This window comes from Ostrea edulis, chromosome 7, assembly GCF_947568905.1.
Source record: "Ostrea edulis chromosome 7, xbOstEdul1.1, whole genome shotgun sequence".
In the NCBI taxonomy this organism is placed as follows: Eukaryota; Metazoa; Mollusca; class Bivalvia; order Ostreida; family Ostreidae; genus Ostrea; species Ostrea edulis.
In genome coordinates this window covers 72,057,669-72,081,607 of record NC_079170.1, presented here as the reverse complement: position 1 = coordinate 72,081,607, position 23,939 = coordinate 72,057,669, and the positions used below count along the sequence as shown (strand labels likewise).

At 33.7% G+C, this 23,939-nt stretch overlaps 2 protein-coding genes across 2 annotated transcripts in view; both read right to left on the bottom strand.

Moving 5' to 3' along the window:
- Positions 1-1,666: 1,666 nt before the first annotated feature.
- Positions 1,667-21,767, bottom strand: LOC125654639 (multiple epidermal growth factor-like domains protein 6). Its single transcript, XM_056145273.1, has 9 exons — positions 21,597-21,767; positions 19,839-20,071; positions 19,153-19,240; positions 18,164-18,558; positions 15,362-15,488; positions 15,024-15,169; positions 7,435-12,145; positions 7,215-7,309; positions 1,667-5,749 (listed from the first exon to the last, which is right to left on the bottom strand). The coding sequence occupies exons 1-9, from the start codon at positions 21,645-21,647 to the stop codon at positions 5,686-5,688; spliced, it is 5,910 nt and encodes a 1,969-aa protein (XP_056001248.1). The 5' UTR covers positions 21,648-21,767; the 3' UTR covers positions 1,667-5,685.
- Positions 21,768-23,130: 1,363 nt separating this feature from the next.
- The window catches only part of LOC125654641 (cyclin-Q-like), an 11,982-nt gene continuing 11,173 nt past the window's right edge, over positions 23,131-23,939 (bottom strand). Inside the window, exon 6 of the mRNA XM_048884633.2 lies at positions 23,131-23,653. Within this exon, the coding sequence (XP_048740590.1) occupies positions 23,561-23,653 (93 nt within the window). The 3' untranslated portion in view covers positions 23,131-23,560. The remainder of the gene's footprint in view (positions 23,654-23,939) is intronic.

Genomic DNA, 23,939 nt, shown 5'->3' with positions numbered 1-23,939 from the left:
GTTGAATTTCTACATGTAGTTGCAATATCGGGCTGAAACAGGTGACAGCCCCCCCCCCTCCCCCTCTCTGAAACTATGTACCAATGTCAAACTTAATTGCTTGTATAGTGTGTATCTAATAAGGTTTTCTATCAATTATCATTTTTTAATGATTAATTTACACAAGCCATTTATTCACTACCGGTATTTAAACTGTTAATGCAAAATCTGAAAACACTGATCACCTGTTTTGATTTAAACATATTTAAGATATATCTTAGGAAAAGAGATTTCTTATGAACGTTTCGTGAAACAGTTGTGGGTATTCTTAGGAAATTCGTAAGTTAGAACTTAAGAATATCTTACGACATATCTTAAGATATATCTTAGGAAAGTTTGATGAAACTGGACCCTGCTGGTTAACAAACTTCGTCACTGCAGCTATCTAATGTTACTTTTTTGTTCGTTTGTTTGTATTTATTTGGTTTTTCTTATTTTTCTTTAATATCATCATTCTTTTTTATTAGTTTAATTTTGGTATGGTTTTTGTTTATATTTTCAAAAGTTAAAATGCAAATCTGATTAGAAATTTTTTTTCCAATTACTTTAATGAAAGGTGAAGATAACGAACAGTGTTTCTTTGTGAACAGTGATGACAAATCGCCATGTAAAGTACACATATACAATGGCTTTACTTGAAGGACTTGATGTGCACAATCTTTACTCTAACTTGACCTACATTGTTTGTATTCTTCATCCTATTCTTTATCACGAGTGTTCGTCAATGTACATATTCAGCTGGCTTGTCTGAGTGAACGATATCAAACTACAGATATAGTGTGAATTATTTGTTCAGTGATACAGATAGAATATGAGACTGGGTCACAATTCTTAAAATCTGTCCGAATTCCACAGCTATACAACGCCTCTCTTTAATTCCTGTACAGAGGACACACAGACATGTCCCAGTCCATATTCTATATAATACGTTCTATACTTATGTAAACATTTTTTTAAAACAAAATTTGACAGAAGACATTTACGTAGCCTTTAAATCTTTTAAAACCAATATACAGGTACACTTATCTATGTACTAGAATAACTGAACATGGTATTGTAGTTAGAAATCAAGATATTTATCTACGCGATCTGCATCATAAAGTTAAGTCACCTTTGAGGGTATATTCCTATAAGTCAACTCCGTGTATCAGTCACCTTTGAAGCTGTTGATTGAGGGTTTTTATTTATTCTTGAAAACTTACATTGCACATACATAAAGAGTTAGAAAGCACACTCTGATTTCATGGGACTATGTCTGTATGTCGGAACTTTTCGCTCCTATTTCATTTTTACTTAATTCGTCCTTATGCTGAATGGGTGAATTCAAAGCCAAGGGACTTTAGCTTTATTCTTAATTAGCTAAAAATTGTTAGATTCGGCTTTATTTAATGCGACTGAGCGAAAATAACGCGGGGGCGAAAATAACCTGGTATACTGCATTTCGTAATCTTTCCTTCGGTCACAATACATGGATAAACATGTTTATTTAAGATGGAAATATATTGTGCACAGAAATATACGTTGTCATCAGAAAATTACTATTCAATTCTTGTTAAAAATCTATATATAGGTATATCTAAATACTCTCTGATTACTCATGAGTACAAGAAATAAGAAAACCATACCAATAAGATATAAGATTTATCTGATCAGGACTCCCGAAGGAGCAATAGAAGTTTACAAACAGAAAAAACAGAGGATGATCCGAATGACAGAACAAGCGAATTATACATGTTCAAACAAGGCGAGCAAAACATGACAGTGTGATCCTAGATATATATACATATAATATCTATATAGTGTGTTCCTAGATATAGGCAGATATAATATCTATATAGCGTGTCCCTAGATATAGGCAGATATAATATCTATATACACATATTTACATTTCCAATGTTTTCGTCTTCGATATTTTTACATGTACCAATTCTAATGACAGCCATTTCCTCATGAATGCGGTTGTGAACAGAGCGCGTATGAATCTTGATAAATGCAATATGTCTATTCAAACGGCTGGGAATTTCGACAAAAATGAAAGTGGAATGTAAACATAAATATAAATTTCGTTTTTGTAAATGGATGAGAATATGACATGCAGCGCTTCACATCAACATCCTTTCCATTAAGCGCTAACGTGTTTCGTGAAGTACGCCGGCGTGAAGCGTCGAAGTTCAGACTCTCATGTATCATCAAAAATGAAACTCGTCCATTAAATATGCATAATATGTGTGGTAAAAAATACAGCCTATTTATATAATATCCATCGATCTATCAATCTATTTATCTAGCTAGCTACACACATACGTGTATATGTATATATAGTTCAAATGACATAATAAGAAAAATTACGTAAGGGGGATACAAGACATTGAAATAAGTATGTACATGTAAATTTCCTATGATTAGGGGAAGTTTTCGCAGAATCTAGTAAGAGATCTTAAGGTTTCAGAGTTTTCAGTGGACAAGAGCCAATGAAATTGAATAACAAAACATGATGCAGAAAGTATAATCATAATCTGTTAAATCTACTCATATCAGCACTCGGTTTAATAAAGTCTTGTGCATCTTGCATCGATCCTAAAGACCAGGCAGGTGGCGCTGGGGTTCCCTCCGATATGTTCCTAATGTTGCTGTATCTATTGTAGCTTTATTAGCATCTTCTCCCCGATTGTCAACCAACTGGTTTGTTTCCTCCTAAAGTTGTGATCTATGTTGTATTATTTCCCTCTAATCTTGCTGCTTTCTCTAATGTATGTTTCACTTTAATGTTGCTGCTTTCTCTAATGTTGTTGTCCTATTGGTATCTTGCTCTGTAATGTTGCTGTCCTATTAGTATGTTTTTCTATAATGTTGCTGTCCTATTGGTATGTTTCTGTATAATGTTGCAGTAGCTATCGGTATGTTTTTCTATAATGTTGCTGTAGCTTTTGGTATGTTTCTCTATAATGTTGCTGTGTTATTGGTATGTTTCTCTGTAATGTTGCTGTAGCTTTTGGTATGTTTCTCTATAATATTGCTGTAGCTTTTGGTATGTTTCTCTATAATGTTGCTGTCCTATTAGTATGTTTTTCTATAATGTTGCTGTCCTATTGGTATATTTTTCTATAATGTTGCTGTAGCTTTTGGTATGTTGCTCTGTAGTGTTGCTGTCCTATTCGTATGTTTCTCTAATGTTGTTGTCCTATTGGTATCTTGCTCTGTAATGTTGCTATCCTATTAGTATGTTTTTTCTATAATGTTGCTGTAACTATTTGTATGTTTTATTATAATGTTGCAGTATCTATCGGTATGTTTCTCTATAATGTTGCTGTCCTATTGGTATATTTTTCTATAATGTTGCTGTAGCTTTTGGTATGTTGCTAGGTAATGTTGCTGTCCTTTTGGTATGTTTTTCTATAATATTGTTGTAGCTTTTGGTATATTTCTCTGTAATATTGCTGTAGCTTTTGGTATGTTTTTCTATTATGTTGCTATCCTATTGGAATGTTTCTGTATAATGTTGCTGTAGCTTTTTATGTTTTTCTATAATGTTGCTGTCCTATTGGTATATTTTTTATAATGTTGCGGTAGCTTTTGGTAATTTTCCTCTTTTAGAAAGTTGCCACATCTACTAGTTCAATTTCTCTAATGTTGCCGTATTTATTAGTACGTATCTCTCTAATATTGTTTCCTCCAAATGTTGCTTATCTATTGCTATATGCACATCCCTCACAATGTCGACTGTTGCTTATCTATCGGTACATTTATATCCCTCACAATGTTAAATGTTGCTTATCTATCGGTACATTTATATCCCTCACAATGTCGACTGTTGCTTATCTATATCGGTACATTTATATCCCTCACAATGTTAAATGTTGCTTATCTATCGGTACATTTATATCCCTCACAATGTTAAATGTTGCTTATCTATATCGGTACATTTATATCCCTCACAATGTTAAATGTTGCTTATCTATCGGTATTTATATCCCTCACAATGTTAAATGTTGCTTATCTATCGGTACATTTATATCCCTCACAATGTTAAATATTGCTTATCTATATCGGTACATTTATATCCCTCACAATGTCGACTGTTGCTTATCTATATCGGTACATTTATATCCCTCACAATGTTAAATGTTGCTTATCTATCGGTACATTTATATCCCTCACAATGTCGACTGTTGCTTATCTATATCGGTACATTTATATCCCTCACAATGTTAAATGTTGCTTATCTATCGGTACATTTATATCTCTCACAATGTTAAATGTTGCTTATCTATCGGTACATTTATATCCCTCACAATGTTAAATGTTGCTTATCTATATCGGTACATTTATATCCCTCACAATGTTAAATGTTGCTTATCTATCGGTACATTTATATCCCTCACAATGTCGACTGTTGCTTATCTATATCGGTACATTTATATCCCTCACAATGTTAAATGTTGCTTATCTATCGGTACATTTATATCTCTCACAATGTTAAATGTTGCTTATCTATCGGTACATTTATATCCCTCACAATGTTAAATGTTGCTTATCTATATCGGTACATTTATATCCCTCACAATGTTAAATGTTGCTTATCTATATCGGTACATTTATATCCCTCACAATGTTAAATGTTGCTTATCTATATCGGTACATTTATATCCCTCACAATGTCGAATGTTGCTTACCTATCGGTACATTTATATCCCTCACAATGTCGACTGTTGCTTATCTATCGGTATTTATATCCCTCACAATGTTAAATGTTGCTTATCTATATCGGTACATTTATATCCCTCACAATGTCGAATGTTGCTTATCTATATCGGTACATTTATATCCCTCACAATGTTAAATGTTGCTTATCTATCGGTACATTTATATCCCTCACAATGTCGAATGTTGCTTATCTATATCGGTACATTTATATCCCTCACAATGTTAAATGTTGCTTATCTATATCGGTACATTTATATCCCTCACAATGTCGAATGTTGCTTATCTATCGGTACATTTATATCCCTCACAATGTTAAATGTTGCTTATCTATATCGGTACATTTATATCCCTCACAATGTTAAATGTTGCTTATCTATATCGGTACATTTATATCCCTCACAATGTCGAATGTTGCTTATCTATATCGGTACATTTATATCCCTCACAATGTTAAATGTTGCTTATCTATATCGGTACATTTATATCCCTCACAATGTCGAATGTTGCTTATCTATATCGGTACATTTATATCCCTCACAATGTCGAATGTTGCTTATCTATCGGTACATTTATATCCCTCACAATGTTAAATGTTGCTTATCTATATCGGTACATTTATATCCCTCACAATGTCGAATGTTGCTTATCTATATCGGTACATTTATATCCCTCACAATGTTAAATGTTGCTTATCTATCGGTACATTTATATCCCTCACAATGTTAAATGTTGCTTATCTATATCGGTACATTTATATCCCTCACAATGTCGAATGTTGCTTATCTATATCGGTACATTTATATCCCTCACAATGTTAAATGTTGCTTATCTATCGGTACATTTATATCCCTCGCAATGTTAAATGTTGCTTATCTATATCGGTACATTTATATCCCTCACAATGTCGAATGTTGCTTATCTATATCGGTACATTTATATCCCTCACAATGTCGAATGATTTGTTGGCTCAACGACGGACCTCTTCTTTCGAACTTTTCTGCATTGTCTACAATTAAAAAAAAAGATATAAAAGAAACTGAAAACATACAAATTCCAACACAGCTGGTCTGCAATACTAACTTATTCTCCCAAATGTCGACTGAAAGTGTTTGCTATCTGCTGCAAAAGCAGTCTGTTATAGTCATGTCACTGCATAACTCTGTACAGGAAGGGGCAAATTTATAAATTATTGTCATGTACTGTACAATACTTAAGATGAGATGGCCAGAGAAAATAACAAATAAAGAACTGCACAGTAGAGTGAGATCAGATAACATCAGTAGCACCATATGCAGAAGAAGATGGAATAGGACTGGCCATGTGCTTAGAATGGATACCACCAAGCACTGTGCATTAGCTCAGATATGGAAGCCAGAAGGGAGGAGAAAAGTGGGAAGGTCGAAAACAACTTGGCGGAGAACCACCGAAAAGGAAAGAGACCAACTGGGATGGAAAAGTTGGGGTGCAGCTAGGGCGATTGCATTTGACAGGGATAGAGGGAGAAGTGGCATTGAGGTGAATATAACAAACAGTGATCAATCTCATAACTCCTACAAGCAATACAAAATTGATAGTTGGACAAACACGGACCCCTGGACACACCAGATGTGAGATCAGGTGCCTAGGAGTAGTAAGCATCCCCTGTTGACCGGTCACACCCGCCGTGAGCCCTATATCCTGATCAGGTAAACGGAGTTATCCGCAGTCAAAATCAGTGTGTCAAGAACGGCTTAACAATCGGTATGAAACACGTCAGACAGCATTTGACCCAATGATAGGTTGTATAAGCAAACTAGATCGTTATAACGACCGTAGAATTTTGCGAAATGCTGACTTTAAACGAGACTGTTGAGACCCCTGTACCGTCAACTTGTTTGTCAGTAGCTTGCCTCGATTTAAAAACTGACCATACGCAAAACAAGCTCTTGCGTATCGAATCAGTTGAGAGATATATAGAGCAAAATAGTCTTCTTACAATTGATATGAAAACCAAGACCCTTTGAACGTCTCCATATGCGTGAAATATTCTCTAGAAGGACGTTAAACAATATGCAATCAAGACCCCTTGATGTCATTTCAAAATAGCATAACTGTCAATATTGTGTAAATGGAATCTATAGAATATACATTGTTTGATTTTTTCCTTCTCACACCCTTTACTTTTTCACATTTGGTCTTGAAATGCAAACGAGACTAGATCTTCAAGCAAAGCGTCATTCATGATAGTGAAAGATGAAGACAATGAACAATGATTAATCTCATAACTCCTATAAGCAATACAAAATAGAGAGTTGGTCAAACACGGACCTCATTGTGATTAAAATTAGATATGATATACATGTAGCTAAATGTATTGTACTAAGTCACTATTCCTATAAATTTCATTAAATTCTGATGATATGCGTGGCTTAAATCTTGTCTGTACCCAACTCTGTCCCTCTGTTGCGAGGATATAACGATGGAATACTCACACTATCACAATAACAGTCACTAAAGCACAGAAAACTCCTCCTCCCAGGGCACCAAGAACAGCTGCCAATAACGGCCGATGTTCTGATGGAGACTCCTGCAACAAGACACATTTCAAACCTCTATGAAATTGAAAACTTCAAAGGCAATATCAGGATATTTACTCCATAGTCTTAGTCAAAACACAAAAGATTTTATTTTAGATATATCTAGAATGTGGACCTGTTTTGTTTTACTGTTAGGTAATTTGTTTTCGTGACTGGTGAGAACTTCACCAAGACTACAGTTTCCAATTGCCATTCCATCATAACCAGACTTGTCACAGAGTTCTCCGAAATAACAAAGGTACATTTCTTGTCCACTAGAATTTGCATGAACCATTCGGAAGTTGCAAAATCCCTCAAAATTAATCCTAACATTTTCCACTGAAGACGTCCGCTTTCCTATACACACACAAGTATAGTTTCCGTTCATCATGCCAGTGTTACAGTGTCTCTCAAGATGTTCTCTAGATTTCTTTTGCAAACTAGGAAGTGTTTCGTCCAGATTAGAATTTTTATGTTTTACGCAAGAATTACAACATTTGTAATAATTGTTACTGACGCATCCATTCTTCCACACCTGCATTCTTTCAAATGTTCTGGTAAAATGTCTATGACCTATGGAAAAATTGCAACATCTTTCAGGATATTTTTTGAAGTGCTTTGGACAACGTAAATGTAGATCTCTTGATCTGTAATATCCATGAATGATGTTAACATCACAAAATCTAAAATAATCCTTTCCAACATGGATTGAAATCAACATGACAAATTCATTTTCACTACAATTTCCATCAACAATGCTGAAAATGCAATATGAATCAAACATTTTTCTCAAACATTTTTCAATACAAACAGATTGCCCATTTTCACTATAATTTCCATGCTTCATGCTTATGTTACAAAACAGATCACAATTTGACTCAAAGTAGTTTGTAAAACATTTGATGGACCCATTTTCACTACAATTTACCTGCTTCATGCTTATGTTACAAAACTGATCACAATTTGACTGAAAATAGTTTGTAAAGCATTGGACGGATCCATTTTCAATACAATTTCCATTTTTCATGCTTATGTTACAAAACTGATCACAATTTGGCCCAAAATAGTTTGTATAACATTGGACAGACCCATTTTCACTACAATTTCCATGCCTCATGCTTATGTTACAAAATTGATCACAATTTGACCCAAAATAGTTTGTAAAACATTGGACAGATCCATTTTCACTACAATTTCCATGCTTCATGCTTATGTTACAAAATTGATCACAATTTGGCCCAAAGTAGTTTGTAAAACATTTAACTAACCCATTTTCACTACAATTTCCATGCTCCATGCTCATGTTACAAAATTGATCACAAATTGACCCAAAATAATTTGTATAACATTGTACAGACCCATTTTCACTACAATTTCCATGCTTCATGCTTATGTTACAAAAATGATCACAATTTGACCCAAAGTAGTTTGTAAAACATTTAACTAACCCATTTTCACTACAATTTCCATGCTCCATGCTCATGTTACAAAATTGATCACAATTTGACCCAAAATAGTTTGTAAAACATTGGATGGACCCATTTTCACTACAATTTCCATGCCTCATGCTTATGTTACAAAACTGATCACAATTTGACCCAAAGTAGTTTGTAAAACATTTAACCGACCCATTTTCACTACAATTTCCATGCTTCATGCTTATGTTACAAAACTGATCACAATTTGACCCAAAATAGTTTGTAAAACATTGAACGGACCCATTTTCACTACAATTTCCATGCCTCATGCTTATGTTACAAAACTGATCACAATTTGACCCAAAGTAGTTTGTAAAACATTGGATGGATCCATTTTCACTACAATTTCCATGCCTCATGCTTATGTTACAAAACTGATCACAATTTGACCCAAAATAGTTTGTAAAGCATTGGACGGATCCATTTTTACTACAATTTCCATTTTTCATGCTTATGTTACAAAAATGATCACAATCTAACCAAAAATAGTTTGTAAAACATTGGACGGACCCATTTTCACAATTTCCATGCCTCGTGCTTATGTTACAAAACTGATCACAATTTGACCCAAAGTAGTTTGTAAAACATTGGACGGATCCATTTTCACTACAATTTCCATGCCTCATGCTTATGTTACAAAAATGATCACAATTTGACCCAAAGTAGTTTGTAAAACATTTAACTAACCCATTTTCACTACAATTTCCATGCTCCATGCTCATGTTACAAAATTGATCACAATTTGACCCAAAATAGTTTGTAAAACATTGGACAGACCCATTTTCACTACAATTTCCATGCCTCATGCTTATGTTACAAAACTGATCACAATTTGACCCAAAGTAGTTTGTAAAACATTTAACTAACCCATTTTCACTACAATTTCCATGCTTCATGCTTATGTTACAAAACTGATCACAATTTGACCCAAAGTAGTTTGTAAAACATTTAACTAACCCATTTTCACTACAATTTCCATGCCTCATGCTTATGTTACAAAACTGATCACAATTTGACCCAAAGTAGTTTGTAAAACATTGGACGGATCCATTTTCACTACAATTTCCATGCCTCATGCTTATGTTACAAAAATGATCACAATTTGACCCAAAGTAGTTTGTAAAACATTTAACTAACCCATTTTCACTACAATTTCCATGCTCCATGCTCATGTTACAAAATTGATCACAATTTGACCCAAAATAGTTTGTAAAACATTGGACAGACCCATTTTCACTACAATTTCCATGCCTCATGCTTATGTTACAAAACTGATCACAATTTGACCCAAAGTAGTTTGTAAAACATTTAACTAACCCATTTTCACTACAATTTCCATGCTTCATGCTTATGTTACAAAACTGATCACAATTTGACCCAAAATAGTTTGTAAAACATTGGATGGACCCATTTTCACTACAATTCCCATGCCTCATGCTTATGTTACAAAACTGATCACAATTTGACCCAAAGTAGTTTGTAAAACATTGGATGGATCCATTTTCACTACAATTTCCATGCCTCATGCTTATGTTACAAAACTGATCACAATTTGACCCAAAGTAGTTTGTAAAACATTGGATGGATCCATTTTCACTACAATTTCCATTTTTCATGCTTATGTTACAAAACTGATCACAATTTGACCCAAAGTAGTTTGTAAAACATTTAACCGACCCATTTTCACTACAATTTCCATGCCTCATGCTTATGTTACAAAACTGATCACAATTTGACCCAAAGTAGTTTGTAAAACATTGGACGGATCCATTTTCACTACAATTTCCATGCCTCATGCTTATGTTACAAAACTGATCACAATTTGACCCAAAATAGTTTGTAAAGCATTGGACGGATCCATTTTTACTACAATTTCCATGCTTCATGCTTATGTTACAAAACTGATCACAATCTGACCCAAAATAGTTTGTAAAACATTGGACGGACCCATTTTCACTACAATTTCCATGCCTCATGCTTATGTTACAAAACTGATCACAATTTGACCCAAAGTAGTTTGTAAAACATTGGACGGATCCATTTTCACTACAATTTCCATGCCTCATGCTTATGTTACAAAACTGATCACAATTTGACCCAAAATAGTTTGTAAAGCATTGGACGGATCCATTTTTACTACAATTTCCATTTTTCATGCTTATGTTACAAAACTGATCACAATCTGACCCAAAATAGTTTGTAAAACATTGGACGGATCCATTTTCACTACAATTTTCATGCCCCATGCTTATGTTACAAAACTGATCACAATTTGGCCCAAAATAGTTTGTAAAACATTGGACAGATCCATTTTCACTACAATTTCCATGCCTCATGCTTATGTTACAAAACTGATCACAATTTGACCCAAAATAGTTTGTAAAACATTGGACGGACCCATTTTCACTACAATTTCCATGCTTCATGCTTATGTTACAAAACTGATCACAATTTGACCCAAAATAGTTTGTAAAACATTTAACCGACCCATTTTCACTACAATTTCCCTGCTTCATGCTTATGTTACAAAACTTATCACAATTTGACCCAAAATAGTTTGTAAAACATTGGACGGATCCATTTTCAATACAATTTCCATTTTTCATGCTTATGTTACAAAACTGATCACAATTTGGCCCAAAATAGTTTGTAAAACATTGGACAGACCCATTTTCACTACAATTTCCATGCCTCATGCTTATGTTACAAAAATGATCACAATTTAGCCCAAAATAGTTTGTAAAACATTGGACGGATCCATTTTCACTACAATTTCTATGCTTCATGCTTATGTTACAAAACTGATCACAATTTGGCCCAAAATAGTTTGTAAAACATTGGACGGACCCATTTTCACTACAATTTCCATGCCTCATGCTTATGTTACAAAAATGATCACAATTTGACCCAAAGTAGTTTGTAAAACATTTAACTAACCCATTTTCACTACAATTTCCATGCTTCATGCTTATGTTACAAAAATGATCACAATTTGACCCAAAATAGTTTGTAAAGCATTGGACAGACCCATTTTTACTACAATTTCCATGCCTCATGCTTATGTTACAAAACTGATCACAATTTGACCCAAAATAGTTTGTAAAGCATTGGACGGATCCATTTTTACTACAATTTCCATGCTTCATGTTTATATTACAAAACTGATCACATGTTGGCCCAAAATAGTTTTCAAAACATTTCACCAATCCATTTTCACTACAATTTCCATGCGTCATGCTACCGTTACAAAAAATGTCACAGTTTCTGCCAAAATAGTTTTCTCTGCACACGAGTCTTCCAGTGACATCACAGTTTTGGTTAGAAATTACTGGATCACAATCGTAGAACACACGATATCTGATGTTAAAGCTGTAGTAAAAACAAAGTGAGAATTCAAAATAAGAAAACAATAACCTCAAAGTTTTTTAAAAGAGTTCATTCGCGTATAACCAGATAACATGTTATCTATATGTAGGAAATTCTTCTTCTTCGTAGTTATTTAGTGAAATAATAATTCATCATTTAGCATCACCACAATATTTAATCTGAAATAATTGAACATGATAACGATGATAGTTCTATATGGAGATGATAACGATGATAATTCTATATAATGATAACGATGATAATTCTATATTGAGATGATAACGATGATAATTCTATATGGAGATGATAATAATGATAATTCTATATAATGATAACGATGATAATTCTATATAATGATAATGATGATAATTCTATATGGAGATGATAACAATGATAATTCTATATGGAAATGATAACGATGATAATTCTATATGGAAATGATAACGATGATAATTTTATATGGAGATGATAATAATGATAATTCTATATAATGATAACGATGATAATTCTATATGGAGATGATAATAATGATAATTCTATATAATGGTAACGATGATAATTCTATATGGAAATGATAACGATGATAATTCTATATGGAAATGATAACGATGATAATTCTAAATGGAGATGATAACGATGATAATTTTATATAATGATAACGATGATAATTCTATATGGAGATGATAACGATGATAATTCTATATGAAGATGATAACGATGATAATTCTATATGATGATAACGATGATAATTCTATATGGAGATGATAACGATGATAATTCTATATGGAGATGATAACGATGATAATTTTATATAATGATAACGATGATAATTCTATATAATGATAACGATGATAATTCTATATGAAGATGATAACGATGATAATTCTAGATGGAGATGATAACGATGATAATTTTATATAATGATAACGATGATAATTCTATATGGAGATGATAACGATGATAATTCTATATGGAGATGATAATAATGATAATTCTATATAATGATAAGGATGATAATTCTATATGGAGATGATAATAATGATAATTCTATATGGAGATGATAACGATGATAATTCTATATGGAGATGATAATAATGATAATTCTATATAATGATAACGATGATAATTCTATATGAAGATGATAACGATGATAATTCTATATGGAGATGATAACGATGATAATTCTATATGGAGATGATAACGATGATAATTCTATATAATGATAACGATGATAATTCTATATGGAGATGATAATTCTATATAATGATAACGATGATAATTCTATATGGAGATGATAACGATGATAATTCTAGATGGAGATGATAATAATGATAATTCTAGATAATGATAATGATGATAATTCTATATGGAGATGATAACGATGATAATTCTATATGGAGATGATAACGATGATAATTCTATATGGAGATGATAACGATGATAATTCAATATGGAAATGATAACGATGATAATTCTATATAGGGATGATAATAATGATAATTCTATATAATGATAACGATGATAATTCTATATGAAGATGATAACGATGATAATTCTATATGGAGATGATAATTCTATATGGAGATGATAACGATGATAATTATATATGGATATGATAACGATGATAATTTTATATAATGATAACGATGATAATTCTATATGGAGATGATAACGATGATAATTCTATATGGAGATGATAATAATGATAATTCTATATAATGATAATGATGATAATTCTATATGAAGATGATAACAATGATAATTCTATATGGAGATGATAATAATGATAATTCTATATGGAGATGATAACGATGATAATTCTATATGGAGATGATAACGATGATAATTCTATATGGAGATGATAATTCTATATAATGATAACGATGATAATTCTATATGGAGATGATAACGATGATAATTCTATATGGAGATGATAATAATGATAATTCTATATAATGATAACGATGATAATTCTATATGGAGATGATAACGATGATAATTCTATATGGAGATGATAATAATGATAATTCTATATAATGATAACGATGATAATTCTATATGGAGATGATAACGATGATAATTCTATATGGAGATGATAATAATGATAATTCTATATAATGATAACGATGATAATTCTATATGGAGATGATAACGATGATAATTCTATATGGAGATGATAACGATGATAATTCTATATGGAGATGATAACGATGATAATTCTATATGGAGATGATAATTCTATATAATGATAACGATGATAATTCTATATGGAGATGATAACGATGATAATTCTATATGGAGATGATAACGATGATAATTCTATATGATGATAACGATGATAATTCTATATGGAGATGATAACGATGATAATTCTATATGGAGATGATAATTCTATATAATCATAACGATGGTAATTCTATATGGAGATGATAACGATGATAATTCAATATGGAAATGATAACGATGATAATTCTATATAGGGATGATAATAATGATAATTCTATATAATGATAACGATGATAATTCTATATGGAGATGATAATAATGATAATTCTATATAATGATAACGATGATAATTCTATATGGAAATGATAACGATGATAATTCTATATGGAGATGATAATAATGATAATTCTATATAATGATAATGATGATAATTCTATATGGAGATGATAACGATGATAATTCTATATGGAGATGATAACGATGATAATTCTATATGGAGATGATAACGATGATAATTCAATATGGAAATGATAACGATGATAATTCTATATAGGGATGATAATAATGATAATTCTATATAATGATAACGATGATAATTCTATATGGAAATGATAACAATGGTAATTCTATATGGAGATGATAACAATGGTAATACTATATAGAGTCTTCTGGTTTGTGCAGAGGCAGGGTTAAATCCGTGAATTTTGCGTCTTTACTTGGATCGACAATACTGATACGAAATGTTTCTCCCGTTGTGAATGCCTTATTAAATAGCATTTTTATATTGATTGTACAGTTAACCTGAAAAGAGAAAGAGATGTATCTGAGTGATAGAGAGAAAGAAAGAGAAAAATATATAATGAGAGAGAAAGTGGAGAGAGAGGGGGGGGTCTTATTTGTTATGTAAAATTTTATACATGCATTGTATCACATATTGTACCGTTTGTACAATTACTTTTTGTGCTGTTATATACTATTAAAAGATGTACGAACAAAATTGTTAAAATCCGGACAGTAGAAAGTCATCGTATTGTTGAAAAATCCCATCGCCTCCATATCCGGCGTCACATGAAGAATAAGATTAGAATAGTTTTTCCTCAGAAACGCATAGCCATCGTAACTGAAATCAGAGACACAACATCATTTAAAAATCTAATAGATTGACTGATAGGGAGAGAAATATTCTGATTGTTATGGAACACTTACAACATATTTTTATTTAAGAAATAAGGTATCATTTTAAAATATTTATCAGGATATAAATACGGCTTGGTCACGTGATCAAATTCCATAAAGCCCAAAGGGATTTATGGACAATTTGATCACGTACCAACCCGTATTTAATCCCGATAAATATCTTAAAATGATACCTTATTACTTGTATTTACATTTTTGATCGATAACATTGCTAAATTGTATTAACAACACGTTTCCACACATTTCACATTGTTGACCTGCACAATATTCAAAATGACGAAAACACAAAACAAAGTTCCATCAAATGAAAAACTGTTTTAATTATTAAGACGCTAAAAAGCAAGTATATCAACATGTACATATACATTAACTCGGGAGTATATAATGGAAAACTCTTCCATGTGTCTAATTTTAGGGGGGGGGGGGGGTATGATTTAAACAGGGGTGCGCAATGTTACATTTACAGTTGTGATGCGCTTTCATGTTTGAATCTTTAAATAGTGAAGACGTTGAAGACCGACTTTGAAAGATAGATATTCTGTGGATATTACGGAGTTAACAGAAGACTGAGGTGGAGGAACATGAAGAACAGGGCGGCAGTCGTCAGGTGTAGGCAAATCATTTATAGACAGGACAGAGGACGCAGCTCAAATGAATCTCCGGAAAGAACTCGCAGAGAATGTGGAAGTGCAGGAAAGTAAGGGACGGTTTGGATTTGGATATGTAATTGTTGACAAACATGAGCTCACTGAACGCTTCTTTTGACTCGATAAATTTCTGTGATAGGTTTTTAACGACGCCTCGCTTCGATGTCCCATAAACTTGGAAACCGACATCAATCACCGGCTGCTGTGGCAGGGAGGCAGGGCGGTGTGTAGGTCTTAATGCACTTTGACGACTTATCGGCCATATATCCTGTGAATGACCTTTTTGCTAAAGCCTAATGTCATCGTCTAGCAGTAGGTACAATTCCGCATCACCGATGACCAGGGTGAAGTTGTAGGAGACGAAATTTTAGACATTGTTTACAGAAATGCTTTTATCAATTATTGATGAAAGGCCACAGCTTGGAATACAAATAAAACCATAAATACATTTTTTGATGTTGATTTCATCTATTGATAGACTTCTGTAGTAAGTAAGAGTGATTGCTAGATGTGTATTGCCTTAGTAAAAGTAGTACCTACTAGCTACTTTTAATAAATATTCATACGCACAACCATGACCTCTGTTGACCCCGTAGTGGATTTATGCAGTGATAAATACGTATTGCTTGTAATAGTGTTATGTAGGAGAATACAGTTGAAAATGTAAATATTGCTAGATCGTATGAGATCCTATTTGTATAAAGAACTGTCTAAGGGTCAGAACTATTGGCAGTCCAACCTATCCATTCTTAGGTACAAAAAGCAGATCTACAGTAGGATATCCCATCCACTCAACCCAACAAAGATATTTACAGTAAGATATAACATCCACACAACCCTAAAAAGAGACTTACATTAGGATCCCATCCACACAACCCTAAAAATAGACTTACATTAGGATCCCATCCACACAGCCCTAAAAATAGACTTACATTAGGATCCCAACCACACAGCCCTAAAATTAGACTTACATTAGGATCCCATCCACACAGCCCTAATGTTTTTAAAGGATTTTCAAAATTGATAAAGCATGTAAGAAATATCTGTCCTAGGGATTGATACACCTCGGTGTAAGGAAAACACATTTTTGGTAAAAAAAAAAAAAAAAAAAAAAAAAAAAAAAAAAAAAAAAAAGTCCATTAGAATATAAATTCCAAAGAATGCCCGAGGTGAAAAGGTTCGTATTACCATGGTCAACATATACAAAGAAAAGTAAAGGTCACATTCAAATTATGAAAATCTTTCATTTTTTATAAATTTCTACAAGGGGACATAACTCTGAAAAAATTAATAGAACTCTTCCCACCGTCTCTAGCACACTAAAACTTAGACATTTCGTTTTCACAAAAGATTTAGTGCTACCGATATCGACTTTTTAAGTATGAATTCCTGTGCCCAAACAGGCGTTGTGCTTGAGTTGAAATTGATTCAGTGGTTTTCGAAAGAAAGTCGAAAACATGAATATTTTACAATGACCTCGACAGACAACGGACTTGAAAATTCGGGCGCCAAGTCTTATACTCCTAATCTGACACAGGTCCAGTAAAATTCGTCACGGTGCTGGGCTATAAAGCTCTGTCGATCATTGGTGTGTACGTACGAAATATTTCATAGTGTCTCAATGTACTCCATGAAGTTTCTATGTCTTCTTTTTTTCATGTTAGATCCAGGACAATTTATTTGTAAGCAGATTAAACCGGGGGCGAAGTTGATCGTGATTTTTTTTAAATTTCAGCTTGCTTCTAGTTACCGCCACAAGTAAGTCTGTACCCGCAGCCTATCTCATTACCTTCATGGAATTCAGTAACCTTTTTTTTTTTTGTTACTACCAGGGAATTCAGTAACCTTTGTTTTTGTTACTACCAGGGAATTCAGTAACCTTTTATTTTTGTTACTACCAGGGCATATTTTCATAACGCTCCTTAATCAAATGAATGATAAAAAAGTATACCTTTGCCGGATAAATAGAGACATGGTCTCGATCTGATCTGGATGAGGGTTGTGTATGGACTGGATCTGAAGTTCAAAATATACTCCTACAGGATCTTTGGTGCACTGGAGATCGCCATGGTTATCACAGACACAATTGCTGAACAGGGAACTGTTACAATATCGGTCACAATGGTCACCATAGTAACCTCGCTCGCAGACGACTTGTCCACCATCACTACAGACCTGATTGTCGTCAAGTCCACAGTCATGGTCAAGTTGAATGGTAGCATTGACCCAGTCGTGAATTAGTATACTATAATTCCGGTTGTCTTTTGGCTGTATGGTTCTAGAAACACTCACTCGGCTTGTGTCCATGCCGGAACATCCGATGTTGATCGTTACATTTGGATCGACCTTTAAATTTTATTTCACATTTCATCAGAAACCAATCTATCGTATTTAATGACATATCAACGACACTTGCTGCTAACAAACTTTTTTTTCAAAAAAATGATAAAATTAAAGAGAAATTTAGTATTTTTTATGAGCAAAATGAATACAATTTACCATATGGAATGTATAACTTAATTTCCATGATTTCTCAAGTCCAGAACAATGACGAAAATTTATATATAGTTACGTATACGGAGGGTTAACAAATTTTAATATTTGAACATCAAAGAAAATTTATAAGTCCCTTATTTTGGGAATTTTAAATTTCTACTTCTAACATCCAGACTAAGCCAATATGTATATACCCATGCATCCATTTTTTTTTTTTTTTTTTTTTTTTTTGGTAGATACCGCGTGTTCTTCGTTGATTTAATTAACCAGTCGCAAGTATGTGCAATATAGTCATTGAAATACAAATTCTCGATATATCAAGTTTTATATTGCATGAATCAGTACATAAATTCTTTTTCTTTATTTCTTTAGAGAGACAGTTTTTAGAGATTAGACATTCAATTCGAAAGCATATTCACATTGAAACAAACACTAAATATCTACCTGAGCCGTGGCACCAGGAAAATAAAGTGTCATTTGTCTCGCAGCCCAAAACGAATGACTCCCGTCGCAAAAGGTATTTTGTCCGTAACTGTTGAATAGATGGATATATCCTAGAGTGTGAACTTGTCTTAAAAAGTATAAGGTAAATCTAACGATTTTTATGTAGAAAACAAACAACAACATAAAAAACAGATTAGTTTTCATTAACTATATACTAAATGTAATTAAGGAACATCAGAGAACCCATTCAGTGACATTTTCTGCCTGTAAAGTAGTCAAAAGCTACCCGTGCTTTATAGAGAGATTTACTAAATACTAAAACAATCAGGGAAACATTTGAAAAAAAAGCGGGTTTCAAAACAAGGGTGAGTTTATAGTTCTTGTCAAGAACGGACTGGTAATTCGGAGAAACTGTCATCGTAGTGGTACACAGGGTAAAGGGTGGGGTGGGAATAGGAATAAAGCCGGAAGTGGAGGGAGATACAGTGGCGAGAGAAGGGACCAGGCGGACCCACGGTCAGGTTCTCTTTCTTTTTGGCAGGTATCCACGATTTGACGTTATTTGTTTGAAAATATGTTTTTGAATCTATGGTAGGTCAACGTCTCCTAATCTGGGGTGGGTGGCGTGGGGTTAACGCCACGAAATAGAATCTCGCGAATATTCACAGAATAATAAAGTGCATTACCTTATGTTGTACTGTACAACACAGCTGCTGTTGAATTTCATCCAGGTAATATCTGTATCTAAATACAATCCGACTCGATTTCTGCTGCAGACTAAGGTCTCATTCCCGTCCTTCCCCATACAATTACACTGATCAAACATGGAGGCGTCACAGAACAGCCCACACATGGTATAGCGGTAACAATCCGTACCACTGTCACAGTCTCTTGTAGGACCAGCATCACGGCCAGTTAGCTAAAGGTGCAAATTATCTTTATAAGGCCCCTCTGAAACTTTTCTAGATCTGCCCTCCTCTTGTCTATATACATTGTATAATTCTATCATTGCTTGTCCTTCTGTTGTTTTACATCCTAATTATGGAGCGTAAAATTAACATAAACTCAAAATAATTCATTTGAAGCGCGCAGCAATTCAGTGAAAGATCTCTTCAAACAATTAATGATGTCCTCACCATTCTGAATTATTGCGCGCATTGGATTCTTAATAGTATTCTGCTGAACTGATGAGCGCTATAATTGAAGTGTTGCTCTCTTCAAATGAAATGATGATATCAACAATTGAATTGATGCGCGTTGCGATTCAACTGAAGAGAGCAATAATACATTAATGCGCGCATCAATTCATTTGATGCTCATCATACTTTAATTACTGTACTCTTCAATTGAATTGTAGCACGCATCAATTCAATTAATGTGCGCAATAATTGAATTATTGCTGACTTCAATTGAATTAATGATAACATTAATTAATGTGCGCAATAATTCTTTTAGAGAAAGCAACTACATAATTAGAGATATCTTCAATACAACATATGAAGTAATGATCTCTTTAACTGAATTGTTGTTCTCTTCAAAATAATTTATGAATGCATGAATTCCTTATACAAAATCTTAGTAAATATTAAAGATATCTTCAGTTGAATTTAAAAACAGATTATTCTATCATTTATACCGAGTTATAAATGCAATTTTGCGAGTAATAATTCCACCACATTGATGCCCGCATCAATTAAATTGATGAGAGCAATAATTGATTTGATGAGCGCATCAAATCAATTATTGTTTTCATCAATTCAATCAATGCGCGCATCAAATAAATTATTGCTCTGATCAATTGAATTGATGAGAGCAATAATTAATCTGATGCACGCATCAATTGACTTTTTGCGCGCAATAATTGAATTGATGATATCTTGAAATAATTGAAGAAATCTTTAATTATTTAAGTTTATGTAAATTTGGCGCTCCATTCCCAATCAATAGAATTTTTCACTCATACAGAGAAGTCAGAGATTTTCATGTACACACGACACTTAATGCCGTAACAGTAACTCTCATGATACCGTGGCGCGTGACCTCTAAATCCAAGGTCATCTCGGAAAAAACAAAACCCGAGACTCTCTTGGCGAAGGAACAATCACTCCTCTTTGGTTTGACACGGCGCCGGGGTGGAAATAGAACCGGTTGCGACCCTGGGCGTCATCCATAGGTCAAAGTTTAAACTTCATCTGAAGCTGGTGACATTTCTAGATACGAGTAAAAAATTATCGAATCGGACGTAAAACAACAAAAATCAAATTCATCACGTGACTAATGCATAACCCCTTTTTTGACTAAAAATATCAAAATAAAACTTGGGGAAAAAATGATACAATTTAAATTAAAATATCTTCTACACTGTAAACTGAAAACATTTTTTTTTTTTTTTGAAACTTTTAAAGAATCCACCCATCCCCGAAAAGGTTCATACCGGTACCTACCATCGCAGCATACAAGAGCGTTACGACTAACGGCGATTTTAAGTTGAACATCCCTTCGCCATTTATAACTACCACATACTGGGTAAATGATTTCGCGCATCAGAATTTTGGAAACATAAGATAGGGTTATGTTTAATGTAAACATACTTGTAATTTGAGATTAAAAACTACCATTCTGTGATAAAAATAATCAGTTCTGATTTGTTCAATCACGTTAATAGATAAAAACTAATCTTTTTTGGTACACGCACCGTACTAAATCCGTGCTGTGTACAACATGCAGAATAGTCCATGGCCCTGCGATTGCAAAATCAGGTTTTCAATTATTTTGAGCTAAAAACAATTTGTAAAATATTAACTATTTCCCTTCTTAATTTATTTTTCATATATCTTTCACTTACCAATAGAAAGTTTTTGCAAGCCAAAATGTCGGAGACGAGATCATACATGTTTAATAGGGCTCAAGTCTGGTGATTTGGATGGCCGAGGAAGAACCTGGATATTGTGCGACACATCACGTGTTAGACGAGCAGTTGTCATGTTGAAATACTGCTCCGGGATGCTGCATCATTGGAACCGCGAGTGGCTCAGCCGCTGTATAACTTCATCAATATAACATCGAGTGAGTCGTAAAGGTGCCTTGTATGTTAACCAACGATGTCCTGTCTGTATGGATATTGCTGCCCACATCTTAACACTAACCCCCCCCCCCCCCCCCCCCCCTCCAGACCGGTCAACCTTCTGCTGCAATTTTGCGCAAAACGTTCATTTTGGCGCCTATACAGTCCGAGTCTTCCATCAGACCTCTACAGTAAAAATTGAGATTTATTGCTGAACCAGACGGTGGACCAGCGTTGTTGCGGCCATATGCTACAAGTCTGAACCGCCGCGTTGGTCTAGAGGAAGAACATTCGGGGCAAATGTTACACTTTGTGAAGGTCCAGGTTCCAATACCGGCCGCAAGAGATCCAAGTCGTTAAAACAGGTAGTGGAAGTTCCATCGCCAAACGTTCGGCATTAGGTGTGAATGTCAGGGATCCTCGGAAATGACCTTAAAAACGAATGTCCTGCGTCACAATAGGGGTGCCATGCTAAAGAACCCTTAAGCGCCGAGCATAGGCCTAAACTTGAAGCCCTTCATCGGTATTGGTGATGAGAGACGTCTCCAAATGAGTGAACAATTCTTTAGAGGGACTTTAAACAAGATACAATCAATCTATCTATGAGTCTGAGACTACTGAAGTCCGTTCCGGCGATATGGAGTCAAAACAATGCCGTGAACGATAGTTTTATATATTCACAAGGAGTAATCGGACAATTCGTTCTCAACCAAAAAATGCATTAAAAATCATCACTACGCGTTTCTTTTTCTTTTTTTTAATCAGTCTACACGTCACAACTCTGTTGTCAGGCATTAGTTTAATGAAGTATGTCAATAATCAGTCTACACGTCACAACTCTGTTGTCAGGCATTAGTTTAATGAAGTATGTCAATAATCAGTACATGGAGCCCAAACTTAAATAAAAAGGCATGTGACATTTGTATTTTATTGAATATGAACACAAAAAGTTTAAATACAAATTAAAAAACATCTTTATAAAATCAGCAAAACATGTACATGAGCATCCACAGATTACTAGGATTTTTGTCTATGACCTTTTGACCCAGAAATTGATTGGACACGCCCTCTTCTCTACCTACCTATCTTAGGAGTTCTGACTGATACATTCTAAGATTAAAATTTCATGGTGTCGACAGACAACTTCCTTACAAACATCATACACGCCTTGACTTCTGAGAGATACCACACACAAAACAATGTGGAGGGTTTTCAATCATACAATAGTTCACATGCACGTCAGCCTAACTCACAGTCAGATAATTTGATCGGGTCAAGTTCCACTTGAGATTGACAGTTTATGTCAACATTCTTTCTCCTATACACACAATGAATCCAAATCTATCAAGAAGTCGCCATCGTTTCCAGGTCGTATGTCCATATCGTGACTTCTATGATGTCTTTTATCATGTCTTCAGTGATGTCGTCAGTGAGTACCTAAAATATATGACGTAAAAAGTTAGTAGCACCAACCATAAACTACTGTAAATCATAGTAGTTACTACTCATAGTACTCATATTTACATTATCCTAAACACACATTAATATTCACATTATCTTAAAAACACACTAATATTCACATTATCCTAAACACACTAATATTCACATTATCCTAAATACATACTAATATTCACATTATCTTAAACACACATTAATATTCACATTATCCTAAACACACACTAATATTCACATTATCCTAAACACACACTAATATTTACATTAT

Excerpts from the sequence above, each read along its gene's own strand:
- LOC125654639 (XM_056145273.1), bottom strand. The coding sequence starts at position 21,647 with ATGTTCAACTTAAAATCGCCGTTAGTCGTAACGCTCTTGTATGCTGCG. Across the intron at positions 18,559-19,152 it reads TTCCTGGTGCCACGGCTCAG|GTCGATCCAAATGTAACGAT; the intron begins GTAGATATTTAG and ends TAAAATTTAAAG. Across the intron at positions 12,146-15,023 it reads AAACCAGAAGACTCTATATA|CTTTAACATCAGATATCGTG; the intron begins GTATTACCATTG and ends TTTTTACTACAG.